Source organism: Herpailurus yagouaroundi, unplaced genomic scaffold, assembly GCF_014898765.1.
Source record: "Herpailurus yagouaroundi ecotype Mexico unplaced genomic scaffold, PumYag 208, whole genome shotgun sequence".
Classification (NCBI taxonomy): Eukaryota; Metazoa; Chordata; class Mammalia; order Carnivora; family Felidae; genus Herpailurus; species Herpailurus yagouaroundi.
Window position 1 is genome coordinate 2,996,847 of NW_024412439.1, and position 18,620 is coordinate 3,015,466.

Below are 18,620 nucleotides of genomic sequence, written 5' to 3' on the forward strand. Positions count from 1 at the left end.
GCGGACGCGCGGTGCGGGCGCTCCGGCGGTGCCCGGCGGCGCCCACGCGGCTGCCCCGCGCCTAGCGCGGCCCGGGTAGGCGACGTCGGGGCCGGGTCGGCCCGGCCATGCCGCTGGAGACGCAGGACGCGCTGTATGTGGCGCTGGAGCTGGCCATCGCCGCGCTGTCAGTGGCGGGCAATGTGCTGGTGTGCGTCGCGGTGGGCACGTCGAGCGCGCTGCAGACGCCCACCAACTACTTCCTGGTGTCCCTGGCGGCGGCCGACGTGGCCGTGGGGCTGTTCGCCATCCCGTTTGCCATCACCATCAGCCTGGGCTTCTGCACCGACTTCCACAGCTGCCTCTTCCTCGCATGCTTCGTGCTCGTGCTCACGCAGAGCTCCATCTTCAGCCTCTTGGCCGTGGCCGTCGACAGGTACCTGGCCATCCGCGTCCCGCTCAGGTGAGGCGCGCGGCGTCCCCGACCCCGGGGCCCCGTCGGAGTCCCGGAAAGCACTGCCCGCTCCAGGCCCGGGTTGCTGGCCGAATCGCGGCGGGGCGCTCCGACTTCGGGTTCCCAGCCTAGAGGGACACGTGCGCCGGGCTGCCCAGACCCTCTTGGTGCCTGAGACAGGACCCTGGAGGCCGCTGCGCCCCTGGATGCGCACGTGTTTTTAGGGGGACCCGCGTAGGGACAGCGCTAGGAGTTCTGGGGAGTGTGGTCCCCGGTCGCCGGCCCGCGGTGGAAACTCCGGGGAAAGCGCCACCCCAGCGGGCTGGTGGGGCACGGGCGCATGAGGTTTGGTGATCGTATCTCCTCCTCTGTGGCGATAACTGTTTCCTCTCACTCGTCACCCGCTGCCGACCCAGAGCGGGGCCCCCAGGCTGTTTCCTTCCACCCCTCATCTGCAGTCCAGAGCAGCGGGCAGACACGACCCTGTGCGTGCTGGAGGTCCGGGAGGCTGGGGCGGTTCCAGGGGACAGCTCTGAACACTGGGGCTTTGCATTGTCAGAATGGACACGACTCGAGACCCAAGTTCTGAATGTACCTGCCACAAAATGCGGGCGGGGGGTGGGGTGCGGCTGGGGAAGGACCCAATTAACTCTAGGGAACACTAGGAGCATCTGTGCCTGCATGCTAAATGGGGACTCAAATCACCTCCGTACACTTTAAAAGTCAAAGTGCTGCCCCGTTGGCCAGCACGAACAGCCTGAGAGCTGCATACCCCTTGTGTAACCTTGTTTACCCTCCACTGCCCTGTCCCAGCAGGGCAGGGAAGTGCCACTTGGATTTCGGAAAACTGGAAAACTTAAGGGTGGTCTCTTTCACCCAGTGAGAAAATGTAGGGTTCAGGGGATGAAGCCCCAGGTGTAGCTGATGATCAGGTTCAAAGCTGAGCATCTGAGGGGCACCTGGGTGGCTCAGTGGTTAAGCATCCGACTTCGGCTCAGGTCATGATCTCCCGGTCCTAGTCCATGTCCAGCTCTGCTGACAGCTCGGAGCCTGGAGCCTGCTTCAGATTCTGTGTCCCTCCTCTCTCTCTGCCCCTCCCTCGCTCACGCTCTGTCTCCTGTCTCTCACAAAGAAATAGATGTTAAAAATTTTTTTAATAAAAAATTAAAAAGGTGAGCACTTGAGGGCAAGAGTATCAGGGAACCTTAGGGCTTATTAAAATTATTTTCTGTCTTCTGTGCCTGGGCCTCCTATTCTGCGTTAGGTGAGCTTGGGATCTCTTTGGGTTAGAGCTGAGAAAGGAAACTGAGTCACAGGAGTAGGTGGGAAGGGAAGGAATTTATTGAGGCAGTTGATATTAAACTTTTATCCTTCCATTCTTGCAGTGATTCCAGAGGGTAGGTACCTGCCTCTTGTAGATGAGGGGATGGTGCCCCTGGGAGATGAGAGTCTTGCTCAGGATGGTGCATCTGGAATGAGTGTCGGAGCCAGGACTTGAACTCAGAGTTGGCACCATATTCCCACTGTGCCTTGCAGGGTTGTGTGTGGTGTCAGTGTTTGGGATGTGGGCAGAAAGCGGAGTGCTGTTTCTGGAAGCAGATCCTGCCTGCAGTAAATTGGTGGTTGTAAGGGATATGTGTTTGAAGGAATTGACCAGGAGAATGTTCCTAGAAGCCTCTTTAGCAGGCAGACATGTTGAGCCTGCCTGTTGTGGGTTGTGTCCTGGGTCCCTGGTTGTGCTCCTGGGAACAGGAAGCTCCTGCTTGGCCGGGCTGTGAGCCCAATCTGCATGTCTGGGCCTTTCATGTACTGCTGCCCTTGGCATCTGACCAGGGGGCCTCATGCATCCCATCAGGTGTGAAAGAGCCCAGGGATTTCCGGGACTTGGGGCCGCATGGCACAGTCTCTTAGGAGTCACCTTTCTGCCTCTTGGTCTTCATGTTGGTTACTTGATGGCCTTTGGGACTGTTTGTGTCCAGCAGGCAGTCACAAGCGCCCAGCTCACCGGGAGGTACTGGAAGGATCCCCTCTGCCCCATGGAGCTGGAAGCTCCATAGGAGTTTCAATCTGTTAGTTCTTGTCCTGGTGTTGGGTGGGGTCTTAGGAAAAAAATGGGTGTGGGTGTGTTAAGGGGAAAGAAATGTGAATCACAAGCCCCTAACTTCTTGGCATTTGCCAAAGGAAGGAGGGTGAGATGTAGGAGAAGGACGGGAAGAATGGTCAGTGGAGAGGTGCAAAGGCTCATCTGTGCCGCCCACGGGAGTTCAGAGGTCTGGAAGAGGTGTGTGCCCAGCCCCAGGAAGGGCACCTGTCCCTGGCACCGACCCCCCACCCTCAAGGGCTGAAGAGGCTGCGGGTTCTCAGGGCTCCTGAGTGCTCCTGAGGGCTGTTGCCCGGGCTGGTCGGTCTTCTTCCCTCAGCTGTGAGCGCTTCCTGCTTCTGGGGAATATGACACCCCACCCCCAGCAGGCTGAGATGCAGATTACAGGGCCCTCCCGGATCCTCCTGAGTCAGAATCTGTGGGGTGGGGCATGGCGGGGGGAGGGGGGGGGATTCCAGTTATCGGTATCTTTAACTGAGGAACTGGCAAGTCCTTGGACCAGTTCACGGGTGGGGGAGGGGGGCTCCAAAGGCATCCGTGCCCCAGGGCTCTGAGTGTGAGGCCAGAGTGGTCAGGCTGTAAGCTCAAGGCCGCGGAGACCGTAGCCCCCACCTGCCGCCCGGTTGCCAAGGCGTTTAGTAACATTGGGGAGATCACAGTGCAGAGAGAAAGGGGTGCCCCAAGGTGATGCCAGGCACCGAAATGACAACTTTGGCTGAACTTGAAAAGGAGGAGTGTCTGCTCACACCAGGCACTGTCCCTGGTCTTCAGAGTGAGGGGTGTCTCCAAACAGAATCTAGTTCAGGTCCACGCAGTTCTGAGGCTGGCCCTGGCAGAGGGTCCCCCCGGCACCGGTGCAGAGTTGGGGGGCAGCACACGCAGCAGAGCTGGGAGTGGAGGCTCCCTTGCTGCTGGGGGTGGGGGCGTGCCTGGGGGGAAGGGGAGGAGGAAGGAGGTGGGAGCCTGTTGGGGTGGGGTGAAGGGGGGAGGAGGGGGAGGTGGGAGCCTTCAGGGATGGGGGTGGGGGGCATGGGAGGGTGGAGGTGGGGGCATGCCGAGGGGGAGGGGAGGGGCCGTGTCTGCCCACAGCTGCTCCCCACCCCCCTCACTTCACCCTCAGTCCACTTCACCTGGCAGGAGTACTTCCTCCCCCCTGATCTGATCCGGTTCCTCTTCGTGCCACGCCCCCAGTTGAGCTGTGTGGCAGGGTGACTGTGTGACTCGCCTCTGTCTGGGGGCGTGCCCTGCCTTGCTCCTGGACTCAGTGTCCGGTGGTGTTGAGTCTCCAATCGGCTGAAGGCCAGCTGTTTCCCCAGTGCAGCTGAAGGAGGGTGTTTTCCGGGGAGTGTTTTGTTGGCTGGATTGGTCCTCTGAATGGAAGAGGGTGTGTCTGTCTGTTCTGTCCATGGACCCTGACCCTGTCACCCTCCCTGTTCCCTTTGCTACATGGAGGCTTTAAAGTTCTTGTTCCAACATGGCCGGTCTGTGAGGTGGGGACTGACATCTTAGCAAGACTGCCTGGGGTGACATGTGTCCTCCACTGAGGCTCCCTTAGCTGTAGGGTAGGGGTTGGCAGGGTTTTGGAGTGTTCTTACAAAAATTTTTTTCTTTTTCTTTTTTTTAAAGTTTATTTTGAGAGAACAAGCCAGCAGAAGAGGGGCAGAGAGAGAGAATCTCAAGCAGGCTCTGTGCTGTCTCGGGGCTCGAACTCACGATCTGTGAGATCATGACCTGAGCTGAAATCAAGAGTTGGATGCTTAACTGACTGAGCCACCCAGATGCCCCCCCCCCTTTTTTCTTTTTTATAATTTTTTTTAACGTTTATTCATTTTTGAGAGAGAGACAGAGCATGAGTGGGGGAGGGGCAGAGAGCGAGGGAGACACAGAATCCGAAACAGGCTCCAGGCCCTGAGCTGTCAGCACAGAGCCCGACGCGGGGCTCAAACCCACAAACTGTGAGATCATGACCTGAGCCAAAGGCAGACGCTTAACCAACTCAGCCACCCAGGTGCCCTGCCCCTTTTCTTTTCAACATTGTACAAATCCCATATGATAAAATTCATCTTTAGTGCTGTTTTGAAGTAAAGCTAGGAAAGATTTTCAGGTCTGGGTCGCATCCCTCCGGCCATCCCGAGGACACTCCTTGGGAAGTCCTCTGTCTTGTGCATCAGTGTCCTCTTTCTCTTCCAGACCATTCCCATTGTAGTGGGTTGCATGGTGGCTCCCCCGAATGACGTCCATGTTCTAATCCCTGGAACCTGTGAATATCACCTGATGTGGGAAAGCAATGAATGTTCCCTTACACAGATCTTGGGAGGAAGAGTTTATCCTGGATTAGCTATCTGGTGGCCCCTAGATGCCATCCCATCCTTGGAACTAGACACGCAGAGAAGAAGGAGGAGGCCAAGTGAAGATGGAGGCAGAGATGTGGGGTGGGGGTGGGGGGACAGCCACCAGGAGCTGGGAGTGGGGCGGATTGTGCCCTAGAGCCTCGGGCGGGGCTTCCGGCCCCTAGAGCTGTGAGGGGCCACATCTGTGCAGGCCTGTGTGGCCCTCCGCAGTAAGCTGCTCCCATGAGCCATCCTCCCACTGCCTCCCCTGGGTCGCCCTGCTGTGCCTCCGTTCTGGTCGAACCTAAAGGTCACTTCTGGGCCCCATGGCACACGTGCTGTCAGTAGCTAGCTCCGGGTCAGCTCTGTCGGGGGGGGGGGGGCGTGGAGTCCACCCGGCCCCCCCACTGCCGTTCTCCAGAATGCTGCCAGAGAGGAGGGTTTGAGCCTCAAATCGGATCCCATCAGTCCCCTGCTTAACCCGGGCCTCAGGATCCTGTGCTAACTGGCTTCTGCCCACCCGCCTCTCAACCCTTCCCGCCCCCGCCTCACCCACACAGCCCCGCCGGGCCGGGCTCTTTCCCCAGCTGGTCTTTGTGCTGCCTCTCGCCTCCTCGCCTGCAGAGGCTTCGCCTGGCCCCTGAGCTTGTCTATCACTGACTCTCCCTAAAGTACATCTTTCCTTGGTCGTGAGTTGTAGTCCCTTTCTGCCCCGAGCAGGAGCTCTGTGACCCCTGGGAGGGGCTTGTTCTTGAATTCCCGCCCCCAGCCCTGGCATGCTGCCTGGCATGGGGTAGGCACCCATATTTTGGGGGACTGTGTGAGTCACTGGGTGAAGAGCTTGTGCTGGGGGACGCTGGCACAGTGTAGGGCGGGGGGACAGTCTGAGATGGCCGATGCAGGCAAGGGGCAGAGCTCTCTGGTAAAAGGATGTCAGAAAAAAGATGGTCCAGAAGTTTTAATGAAGGAAGGGGGGGACACCATCTTCTGACAGTCTGTCACAGGCCTGAGGGAGAACGGGGAGGAGTGGCCTTTGGAGAACCAGCAGGTGCTGTGGATGAGGGCCGGCCAGGGGAGAGCAGGTTTGAGTCAGTCCTAGGGCCATCCTGTTACCCACACAAGGGAGCGTGGCTCTCAGAACTGGAAAAAGTCACCTAGGACTTGGGTGCCCCTCTGCTGTTATAACCGCCCCCCTGTGAGTGACACTCCTCAGCCCTGAGCCAGCACATTAAACCAGCAGCAGATGCGACAGTTGCTGGAGTCTGAGCCCATGTCCAGAAGTACTAGTGGGAAGTTCCAGCCTGGCCCAGGGCTCGTTCCTGGGTGGGTTAGTTCCTTGCCGGCACAAGCGTCTGGTCTGGTCTGGTCAGTAAGGCCCACAAGAGCTGTCTCAGAACCAGGGTGATCCAGTCTGGAGGTGAGGTACCTGGAGGTCCTGTCCCCTCACTGGGGGTAGCATCCAACCAGCTGGACAGTCATCCAGGAGCATCTGGGAGCCACAGGGCAGCCTCTGGGGACTCAGGATTGTGGGCAAGAGCACCTGAAGGGTCGGGGAAGGAGGGTCCACCTGGCCATCTGAGGCCAGCCATGGCCCGGAGCTCCCGTGCAGATCAGGCCACAGCCTGTGCCACTCTGTGTGTGTCTGGAAGGGACACGGCCCTGACTTAGTGTTTTAGCAGCATTTCCATGGAATTCCGAAAAGCATGGGTGGTTTGCTCCTTTGATCATATGGCGAATGAGTGTGTGCAAAGGGACAGAGGTTACCGACATTTTCATAGGACAGGCAATCTGTGCTCCTTCCTCTGTGACTTCACGCATGGGGTCTCCAGCCTCTCGGGCCCTCCCCGCCACGCACTCGCAGGACCCAGTCTCCACATCACACGCTCTTTTGTTCTGTCTGCTTGTGAGCACAGCATGAACATACATATGCTACAGGGACAGACACGAGGACGTAGGTCCTCAGCTACTCCAGACATCAGAATTTTTAATATCGTGGACAGCCACTCAGAAGGCTTTTCTGCACATCTGGCCCTACACGTGCCTGATCTCCTCTAACCCTTACAACTCTTAGGGGGGCAAACTCTGTTACTTTCCTCGCTTCACAGATGAGGAAATCAAGGCTCAGAGGGTTATGATCAGCCCAGGGTCACACAGCTGCCACAACGGTGTACTATGTCTTTCTGGGAGCCCTTAAGCCAGCATGCGAGCAGCTGGAGGGAAAGTACCATGGTCGTCCAAGAACAGGCGAGGGGTCCCTTCTAGCAGTGGGTGGATGGGGACACCAGCAACTTGTGATTGGGACTCTGTAGACGTTGTGCAGGACAAAGAAGATTGTAGCTAGGCAGTAATGTGGCCGAATGAGGGAGAAGAAAGCTGTACGTTGGCCCTCGTGCGTGAACCGGCACAGAACTGAAGGTGGCGAGGACTTGTAGAGGATCTCCTGCCTGCCTCCTTTCTCCTCAGATGGTGAAACGGAGGCCTGGCCTTTCCTAATGCTCGAGTTCCTTACTGACCCTTCAGGACTTGGGCTCCGGACATCGTTACTCTCCCCAAGGGCATCAACAGGTTGTGCTCTTGATCTCAGGCTGACAGGCTGATGAGACGCTGCCTTGGGCAGCCAGAACTTGACGGCTGGTAGCAAATGTGCCTTCGTTGAAAGAATTCAAGTTGAGAACAGAGTGTCACGGGCTCCGTGGTGGCCCTCTAACACGTCCTGGGCTGAAGGAGGGGGAGTGCTTTTCCTCGAGGGCTGAAGCTGGGGTTTTTTATGGGGGTGAGTGGGAGAAAGAGAATTTTGAGCTGAGCTGGAGCCACGTGCAAAAGTCTCCCCTCCCTCGGCCCTCACCAGACCATTTCTGTTGGCATCTCTTCCGAGGGTCACTAGCCTCTGGGTGACACCTGGGTCTGTGCTGCCATCTTTAAATAGAATCTGTTGACTCTCTCCCAGGTCACGGGAGGGCCACACGCCCTCTTTCCCACCCTGGTCCTCCCAGTTTTTTGTTACATGTGGATATTTTTCTGGGGATCATATTTCAGCCCCGATTTCTAATTCCATCAGTTGTAGGCAAGATCTGTTAATTGTCAAGAAACACGAGGAAAAGGAAACCACCAGCAGGCCCCCGCGCCCCCTTGTCTCTCCGCCTCCCACTGGCTTTCAGCACCCTGCCTACCCAGTGGAGGTTTTACTTTCAAAAAGGTAATTCGTGCTGTTGTGAAGAAACCAAGTGTTTTACAAAATGACAAACTGTGGAAAGTCAGTCTCCATCTCTGATCTGTGGTTTCCCAAATTGCCCATCAGCGGTGACCGCTGTTTCTTGTGCCTTTTCCTACAAGAATGCTACATTGGACACATTCAGATTATAGGAGTACTTTTACATTATCGAGGTTAATGCCATTTGCATTTTATCCCGTAACTGTGATAACGTTTCCTGAACCCTGCGGAGAGTTTCTGAAAACTGGAAACCGATGAACGGCATTTTGAATGTCTGACTTGTGGATTTATTCCACCCCAGAGCAGAGCAGAACGATTGGACTAGGGCATGCACTCCCATCGCTAAACTGTGCGTCCCCAGGACACGGTGCCAGTGGCCAGGTCAGATGAATTCTATTTTTTAGGTGCTATCTGCTACTCAAAACTACCCCCCACTGTAGTTGGCTTCATGTTTAGATGGTGAGTTACCCACCTGGAAATTAAGAGAAAGTTCCAGGAAGAACATGGCTTCCCAGATCCTTAGGATGATCTGACTTCGTCATCATCCCCATTGCTGGCTGACCTCACGGGCCCTCTCGGCGTGCCATACGATGGTCCTGTGGTGTCTTCCTGTACTCTGGGAGTTGTTCTGCTGTTCCCCACGTTCCATGTTTTCTTCCCTCTTTCTGGGATTCCATGTTTGTTTGTCTGTATACATACCCGTAGGTGACTTTTTCCAGACATGGGAGATAAACGTTCTGGGGTCTTCTATGCCAATGGTGTTTTTATTTCTCACGTGTCACAGGTAGTGTGACTGGATGCCGTTCAGAAGTGTAAAGGCATTGCTGCAACGCCCAGTGGTGCCCAAGAAGTCTCATGTGTGGTGATTCCTATTTGTAACCTGTACTTCCTCTCTGGGAGCCATTGGGACCACTTGCCTTTGCTTGGTGTTCTGGAGGCTGGGTCTGAATACTGAGCTTCAGTTTTTCTCCTTCACTGGGGGTGAAACTTCCTGGTGAACCTTCCCAATCTGAAGACTTAGGTCTGTCTTTAGTTCTAAGATTCTGATGAAGAATATTTTTTTGATCCTTTTCTTATCTCCCTTTTCTCTGTTCTTCTGGGATTCTTTTTTTTTTTTTTTTTTTTTTTTTTTTTAGTTTTTTATTTATTTTGAGACAGAGAGTGTATGAGTGGGGAATGGGCAGAGAGAGAGGGAGACAGAGAATCCCACGAACCATGAGATCACGACCTGAGCTGAAATCAAGAGTCAGACGCGTAACCAACTGAGCCACCCAGGCGTCCCTCCTTCTGGGATTCTTAACTGATGCATGGAGACTTTTTCTCCTTGACTGATCTTTGTCTCTTAAAAGTTCTCTTAGATATGACTTTCCAATAGTTTAACTTTTTATTCTCCTCTGGAAGAATTCTTTGACTTTTCCTCCCTAGTTACCCTATTTTTTAATTTTATTTTAGCATTCATATTTTTACTTTTGAGGTGAAAACTTTTTGAGTCGGTTGTGAAAAAAACCTCTTTTGGATCCATGAGGTTCAGACAACTTCACAAAGTGCATATAATTGAAACTTCCTCCCCCCCCCCCCCCTCCATCACAAGGTCTCGAGCTGCAGTTTGGGGAGAGAGTGGAGAGTGAGGGGTCAGTGCTCCGTGGGACATAGGGGTCAACAGTAGGGCCAGTGAGGCAGCCCACAGCTGGTCCACAGGCAGTCTTCCCCTTGATTCCTGCTTGTCTTTAAAGCCCCTCTGGCACCTGCTCTCTGCTGGCCTGGAGCTTCTCCCCTGGCCATCTGTTTCTTTTTCTTTTCTTTAAAAAATTTTTTTAATGTTTATTTATTTTTGGGAGAGAGTGAGCGATCAGGGGAGGGGCAGAGAGAGAGGGAGACACAGAATCGGAAACAGGCTCCAGGCTCCGAGCCATCAGCCCAGAGCCCGACGCGGGGCTCGAACTCATGGACCGCGAGATCGCGACCTGGCTGAAGTCGGACGCTCAACCGACTGCGCCACCCAGGCGCCCCTTCTTTTCTTTAAAAAAATTTTTTTAATGTTTATTTATTTTTCAGAGAGAGTGAGCAATCAGAGGAGGGGCAGAGAGGGAGGGAGACACAGAATTGGAAGCTCCAGGCTCTGAGCAGTCAGCACAGAGCCCGACGCGGGGCTCGAACTCACGGACCGCGAGATCGTGACCTGAGCCGAAGTTGGACGCCCAACCGGCTGAGCCACCCAGGCGCCCCAATATGCGTAAACTCCGAATGTCTGCACCGGGGGAGGTTGATGTCTGATGCCAGCCAAAGGGTCTGACAGAGTTCGGGGCAGAGGGGCCATCGGTGAAGCTACACAGCCCCGAGACGAGGACAGGAAAGAACCCTAAGAACCAAATATGGGCCCTGGGACCACAGTCAGCAAACAAGGACCAAAGACGTGGCTCGTCAGGGCCAGGCAGGGTGGGACTTAGGGTGTGAAATAAGCAGTCAGCCTGTGTGATTGCCCATTGTGTCTGTATTGACACCACAAGTTGAGTGAGGTGTTGTGACTAGAGGCTGGGGTCTTTGGGGACAGGCTTAAGAGGACTTGCTGACTTGGTTGGATGTTAGGCATGAGGGAAGCGGGAGGAGTCCAAGGTGACTCCTGAGATTCCTGGGCAGCCAGGTGGCACCGTCCCCCCAAACATGGGGGCTTCGGGAAGGCGTTGCATGGGTTATGGTTAAGGTGCCTGCAGGTTGAGCAATAACAGTAGGTGGTTGAGTTTGGAGCTTGGAGAGTCTGGGCTGGGTGGTCCTTCCACCTGGCTCTGGACACACGTCTGCCTGCTTCCTGGGAGCCCAGCAATGTTCTTACTCCCAGCCTCGTGCATGGCAGCCTCTTGGTCTGCAGGCTCCTTCCGTCCACTAAACATATTCAGGCTTCTTTCCCCTCTCTGAGCCTCACCTTCTTTGGTTTACTGCCTGTTTTGCTCCGGTCCTACCACCCACAAACTTCCAGGAGCAGCTTTTTGTATATGACGTCTTGATTTCCAATGCTAATTTCAATACCACTGCCAAACCTGCTGGTTTTTTTTTTTTTTTTTAATTAAAAAAGTTTAAGTCAATTAATTTTTACTTAAGGGATTTTATATGTGATTCCTTTCACTGCCAATCACCTTAGTTCCTCCAAAGTCAGAATTCTAACCTTCAAAATAGCCCTTTTAGAATGAACTTTTGTTCAATCCACAGCTGTCCCTGTCAGTCCATAATTCTTGGCTTGGGCTTCTTTGATCTCCATTTGAATACGGACATCATTCACAACTTCCCCTCCTGTAATCTTTGGGATCCACTTTCTTTGGGGTCACATGTAGGTTCAGAGTAGATGGATCTGTCTGGTTCTCAATTTCAGACACCCTCTAAACACGAATAATTTCCAATCCTATTCACCCCTACACTGTCATGCCCTCGAGCTGTACAGATTGTTGGTACATGCCAATACCTGAGCTTTCAAAAATGTGACTGGTAGGGGGTGCCTGGGTGGCTCAGTCAGTTAAACATCTGACTTTGGTTCAGGTCATGATCTCGCGGTTTGTGAGTTCGAGCCCTGCGTCGGGCTCTGTGCTGACAGCTCAGAGCCTGGAGCCTGGAGCCTGCTTCAGATTCTGTGTCTCCCTCTTTCTTTGCCCCTCCTGCGCTCACACTATGTCTCTCTCAAAAATTAAAAAAAATAAAAAAATTTTAAAAAATGTGCTGTTAGATCTTTCATAATTTTAGATGATCGAGGTCCTGGAGTTCTTTCCCTCAGATCTAACACACAGTTCTGTGAATAAAGGAAACCACATGTATGCTCTAGAGGCATTTCCAGTGATGCAGGTCTGCAGAATAAATCCCCTTGGGATAGACCTCAACTGCTTTATTTTTTCTAACGTAGAGAATTATAAAGCTTTATTGAAAGACATTAAAGAACAGGTCCTGTCAGGGCACCTGGGTGGCTCAGTTGGTTAAGTGTCCCCCTTCGGCTCAGGTCATGATCTTGCAGCTCGTGGGTTCAAGCCCTGGGTTGGACAGCTCAGAGCCTGGAGCCTGCTCTGTATTCTGTGTCTTCCTTCCTCTCTGCCCCTCCCCTGCTCGCACTCTGTCTGTCTGTCTCTCTCTCAAAAATAAACATTAAAAAAAAAAATTTAGGGGCGCCTGGGTGGCTCAGTCGGTTAGACGGCCGACTTCAGCTCAGGTCATGATCTCGTGGTCCGTGAGTTCGAGCCCCACATCGGGCTCTATGCTGACGGCTCAGAGCCCGGAGCCTGTTTCAGATTCTGTGTCTCCCTCTCTCTCTCTGACCCTCCCCCGTTCATGCTCTGTCTCTCTCTGTCTCAAAAATAAATAAACGTTAAAAAAAAAAAATTAAAAAAAATTTTAAAAAGAACAGGTCCTGTCATTTACACTTCTGAAATCAGTCCCCAATCACTTCTCTTTGGTCTTGTCTCTACTTCTACCCTGTTCCAGGAAAATCCTGTGTGGTCTCTCTGCATCCGTGCTCACCCTTTTAGCCCATTCTTCATATAACAGCAGTCTTTCTAAAATGAAAACCTGATGGCACCTCCTTTTGTTTACGTAATATTCCCAGTGCTTTAGGATAAGGGCCCAGCTCTCTTGACATTATGTCTGTTTCAGCCCATCACACGAGAGGGCAAGCGATCTCAGTGTGTCCCATTATTGGGTTGCTAAATCTCATCACTGGGTTACAGCTGTGTCTGCCGGGGCTTTATGTTTTCATAGCCCGGGTTCATTGAGGATTCTTGCCTGAGTACGTTATTACCATGTAAAATGGTAATTTTCTTTCTTTTCATTCCTTCCACCTTTATTGGTTGGCATTCTTCATAAAGAAGAGTTTTACCTTTTCTCTGCTCTTCCTTAAATTATTTTTTTAAAATCTCAGTATGGACTTACGGAATATTATTTTCATTCAATGTGTTATCATCCATTTGTGTTTTTCATTTTGAGGCCCAGAATTGGCCAGTGGGAGCCCATTCAAATCCACTTCTGTAAGCGTTCTCATCAATTTTGTGAGCACTTCCTTACTTCCTGCCACAGAAAGGTTTTTCAAGCTCACATTTTATTTTCCACCTTTAGATCAGCCATTTTTCCAAGGAGCCCGATTTCCTTTTCAGTGGAGAATGGTATGGGTCCGTGTGCTCATTGCTACTGGAGCGTCATTTTTTCTAGGCCCTCACAATGAACAGAACTAGGAGATTTTCTTTTTTTTTTAATAATGAGTTGAAGAACTCTTGCTTACAGTAGAACGTCATCTAATTAATGAGTAGGAATGCTTGAGTTAAGTCATCATTTGGCAACAATCATAGTAATAACCCGTTCAGGCAAGAATCATCAATAGGTGCTAAAACTCATTGGTGAAAGTCTGATGAGAAGCAAGATATTTAAAGTCTCGGAGTATCTATTACAAGATATCTACTAATTACAAAGGGAAAAATAGTTACAGTGGAGAAATCTGGCAGACACCATGATAACCAGGTGATCCAAGTTGACATCATCGGTAATGGGACACATCGATAATACATGCCTCCTGATGTCTTCTGACGGTTTGTGTATTCAGAGGCCGATGCTTTTGACAAATAATGTTGTATCTGAAGCAGTGTGTTTTAACCCTAGCCATGGGAGAGGAGACAAGGTATTTTTTTCTTCTGTTGTTCGGTGTCAGGCAGGGGCCCTTCTCTTAGGGACTCTTATTTCACTTGAAAATCAGAGTCTGGGGGCGCCTGGGTGGCGCAGTCGGTTAAGCGTCCGACTTCAGCCAGGTCACGATCTCGCGGTCCGTGAGTTCGAGCCCCGCGTCAGGCTCTGGGCTGATGGCTCAGAGCCTGGAGCCTGTTTCCGATTCTGTGTCTCCCTCTCTCTCTGCCCCTCCCCCGTTCATGCTCTGTCTCTCTCTGTCCCAAAAATAAATAAACGTTGAAAAAAAAAATTAAAAAAAAAAAAAAGAAAATCAGAGTCTGGAGCCCAGCAACCATGATCTGTCCCTGGGTCACACCCGATACGTGAAACCGTAATAGGAGACTCACCAAAAAACAGCCTCAAAGATGAACTCTGGGAGACCTGGTCCTGGTCTCCATCCTTTAATCTCAGTGGGTTTAATCGCTATCAGACCATTCTGGACTGTCTCCTTGCCATAGTAAGCTGGTGGGGAAAACTTTCTTTTCTGCCACCCATACTCATCGTCCGTTGTTCTTGGGCGACTGAGGACACCTGGCATTCTTTCTGACCACCTTTACGTGTGGCAGTGGTCTCAGCTCAGGCCCCAGTCAGGTCCATCGCTGGGATTCAGACACGTCTGAACTTGTTAGAGTAGAGGAGAATCCCCTCCCCGTCCCTGCCAGGAGCCGGAGTAGCTGAGGGCCCCAGCCTCATCAGAAGCGCACAGCCTGAAGGTAAGCTCTGGTGACCATAGCCTGTTATCTGCTGGGTAGGCAGGCACTGTCCTTTTGTCAGCCTGCCCCGTACACTAGAGCCAGGACCATCCCAGACCGTGACCACGGGGACAAGGCAGATGGCCCTCAATACATTTATCGTAAATGGTAAATGAGAGACCTTCTTCCCACTCCCAGACCTGAAGTTCATATAAACAGAACCAAACAGCGTCTCTTCTTTCTGTGTAAGAATGGTTTTATCTGTTCTTCAAATGTTTCATAGAATTCATTTGTGGAGTCATCCGGGCCTTAAGTTTTCTTTATGGGAAGGTTTTTGGCTATGTATTCTATTTCTTTGCTAGATACAGTGCTATTCAAGTTCTCTTTCTGTCCATGACAACTTGAAAACAGAAATTTTTTATGTTTATTTATTTTTGAGATCGAGACAGAGTACGAGTGGGGGAAGGACAGAGAAGTGGGGGGGGGGAGGGAGACACAGAATCTGAAGCACTCTCCAGGCTCTGAGCTGTTAGCGCAGAGTCTGACACGGGGGCTCGAACCCACGAACTGTGAGATCATGACCTGAGCTAAAGTCAGACGCTCAACTGGCTGAGCCACCCAGGTGCCCCTTTAATTTTTTTTTTTTTTTTATGTTTCCGTCCATGACAACTTTTTAAAAACCTTTTTAGTTTGGTACCATGAGAAATCTGAAAAACGGAAGCAACTACTCAGCGTAAAGATTTCCCTCTTTTACAGACGGCCTCTTGTGAACTAGAAGCTGAAGCTCAAGACTGTTCACATGCTCCCCCCGCCCCGTGCCTTGTTTTGTTTAGAGCTACCAAGTGGGTGTTAAAACACGTAATATGTGATTAAGAAGCCAGAGTTCTGTTCTCTTCTTATAAACTCAGGCTTCTATTCAGCACTTGTGTGCCAGGCCCATTATTGGTGTTTTGGATTCAACAGTGAACGAAACAGGCTTGCCATTGCGCATGCTTCCGCAGGAGGAGACAGAAAACAGGGCTTCGTGGGAGGTATTTGGGGAGGGGTGCCGTGGGAACCCGGAGGTGCCCGGGGAGCACAGCAGTGGACTTCGGTCCACACTGGTCTGCTTCTGTGCGAATTCCCGCAGCGTGAGCTCCGGTACGTGTCACGGGTGAAGAGGGAAGCGTGCTGGCTCAGGGCACACTGCCTTGGTTCATCTATGGATTCTTCCAGGAAAAAGGAGTTGGGATGGGGGAGTAGTCTCGTGGTTCAGCAGAAGACGAAAAAGCCCTCCGTTTGACTGCTGTGTCGCAGGAGCCCCTGTGGGCTCCCAGGAACGGGGAGGAATAAAAAAACAAACGGTGCCCGTACCTGGGCCTGCTTCCTCAGAAAGCCACATCCCAGCCTGTGGTCCTGGCGTGGCTGGCCGCCCTGCCCACCGTGCCCCACTTCATCACAGCCCCTCGGCTCACAACGGCTCTTTCATCTGCATTGTCTGGGCACTTACTGACCTCACTCTCATTAAAGTTTCTCCAGAATTTCTACTAGATTTTTGGGTTGCGTTTTAATATTCATTGTGGCAGCCTCTAGCTCTGCTGAACTGCCTGCCCAGGTGATCCGAGTTAAGTCGTCTAGTTAGGAAATTGTGTAGGTTTTGAGGGGTCTGCCCTAAGCCCGTTTTTACAGGAAGTCCTGTCATTACTCGTGTGCACCTTTATGGAATATGAGGTTTTCTAAAACTGGATTATTTACACGCTTTAAAGCAGAAATGTTTGTCTTACAGAGGAGTACGATTTGTGAGCCAAACAGAATATAAAGAAAAAAGTCCCTAAGCAAACAGGAAACGATTCAAGAAACAGCAGCAGAACTCCATATGCATTCACTTAAGACATCTGTATTCGTAAAGTGTTCTGAACACATTGTATCTGCTGAAGGTCCCAACAGCATGGAAGGTAGTTTCTGCAGACACTTTTTCCCCATTTTTCTTTTCTTTTTTAAAGATCTTTATTGGGGCGCCTGGGTGGCTCAGTCGGTTAAACGTCCGACTTCGGCTCAGGTCACGATCTCACAGTCCGCGGGTTCGAGCCCCGCATCGGGCTCTGGGCTGATGGCTCAGAGCCTGGAGCCTGCTTCCAATTCTGTGTCTCCCTCTCTCTCTGCCCCTCCCCCATTCATGCTCTGTCTCTCTCTGTCTCAAAAATAAATAAACGTTAAAAAAATTAAAAAAATAAAAAATAAAAAATAAAGATCTTTATTAAAAAAAATTTTTTTTAAAATATTTATTTTCTTTTTGAGAGAGACAGAGACAGAGGGCAAGCAGGGAAGGGGCACAGAGAGAGGGAGACACAGAATCCTAAGCAGACTCCAGGCTCCATGCTGTCAGCACAGAGCCTGACATGGGGCTTGAACTCACAAACCATGAGATCATGACCTGAGCCTAAGTCAGACACTTAACTGACTGAACCATCCAGGCACCCCCTCCCCAATTTTTTTTAATGTTTATTTTTGGGGGGGGGTGTGCAGAGAGCAAGGTAGACAATCCAAAGCAGGCTCCAGGTTCCAGGCTCCTGGCTCTGAGCTGTCAACAGAGAGCCCAACACGGGGCTCAAACCCACAAACCATGAGATGGTTTGGACACACCACAAACCTGAGCTGAAGTTGGACACTTAACCGACTGAGCCACCCAGGCACCCCTAAAGCTTTTATTTAAAAAAAATTTTTTTTTCAAAGTTTTATTTATTTTTGGGACAGAGAGAGACAGAGCATGAACGGGGGAGGGGCAGAGAGAGAGGGAGACACAGAATCGGAAACAGGCTCCAGGCTCTGAGCCATCAGCCCAGAGCCCAACGCGGGGCTCGAACTCACGGACCGCGAGATCGTGACCTGGCTGAAGTCGGACGCTTAACCGACTGCGCCACCCAGGCGCCCCTAAAGCTTTTATTTTTAAGTAAGCTCTACACCCGACATGGGGCTCGAACTCAGGACCCAGAGATCAAGAGTCACACGCTCCGGTGACTAAGCGAGCCAGTTGCCCCAGTGTCATTTTTTGATGCCAGAGCACAGATGCTGCACAGCCCCCGGGCCACTGCCCGGGGTAGCTGCCCTCGGGCATGTGCTGAACTAGGAGCTCCTGAGAGCTGGGCACTCTGATCTCTGAGACCAAGAAGGTGGCCTGATTTGAGCCAAGGCTGCAGAGCCAGAGAGGGAGGAGACCCTGCCCCAGAAATAGGCCAGCACTTGTTATGCGGCACTTGGCGATTCCTCTTTCGTTATGTAACCTCAGCGTCCACACTGTTCCCTTTGTTGATTCCCCCCATGTGACTGTTTTCCTATCAATCTCCTTAGCTAATGAGCCCCTTCTATGGAGAGCGGGTGGATCACAGCACCGCTTCGTGCACAGCAGTGCATTTCCCAGAACGTGGACTTGCCCAGAACACCCTTTTTGTGTGGGATACAGTTGTTCCTGCTTGTTTGGAATAATAAAGCTGCTTATGCTTCCTTTATTCATCTCTTCATTGCCTTTTATTTACACCTCCTGTGTTTGGGGCAGACGTCCGGCTTTGCGGCCCTTACTGCTGTGTTCGGGGCCCTCCGTGGCAGAGCAGAGACCAGCATAGGGGCAGATGCAGGAAAACACTTGGCCCCTGCCTTTCAGCAATGTTTTGGGGACATACACACACACACACACACACACACACACACACACACACACACACAGGAGGATGTTCTGGGAGCCACTGGTGTATAAGGAGCAAAGCATGAAATCTGCAAGCAAGAGGTGGGGCCAAGGAAGGAGGCCAGCATTTAGGAAAAGGATGGGGGCCCAGATGGAAGGAGATGAGAAGACAGGGCAGGAGGCTGCTAGAGCCTTCGTGAATGCCAGAGACCCCGAAGGTCATCCCTTCCAGCATCCTGCCCAGTGCAGGGACACCTGTCTGCTTTCTCCAACATCTCTATCTCCCACCTGGGCCCAGGCACAGGCCTCATGGATACTGTTGTGCCATTATAGGTACTGGAGCCCCAGCGCTAAAACTGCTTTCATTTCTGGAGCCCACGCTGCTCCTGTGGGCCCGGCTGTGTCCTCCAACAGAATACAGGAAGTCTCTTTGCTGCCTTTTAAGGACTGCTTCCCAAGAAAGTAGCAGGGCCCCCATCCTTCAAGTCTTTAATTCCCACGTGGCTGGCT

The 18,620-nt window shown here is 52.1% G+C and overlaps 1 protein-coding gene and 1 non-coding gene across 2 annotated transcripts in view; one reads left to right on the forward strand and one right to left on the reverse strand.

Annotated features, from left to right (window-relative positions):
• The first annotated feature begins 31 nt into the window (after positions 1-31).
• ADORA2B (adenosine A2b receptor) overlaps positions 32-18,620 on the forward strand; it is a 25,789-nt gene continuing 7,200 nt past the window's right edge. The window contains exon 1 of the mRNA XM_040453111.1: positions 32-442. Within this exon, the coding sequence (XP_040309045.1) occupies positions 108-442 (335 nt within the window). The 5' untranslated portion in view covers positions 32-107. The remainder of the gene's footprint in view (positions 443-18,620) is intronic.
• Positions 11,810-11,939, reverse strand: LOC121016110 (small nucleolar RNA SNORA18). The gene has a single exon (XR_005784116.1). It is a non-coding gene; the product is annotated as a small nucleolar RNA SNORA18 (small nucleolar RNA).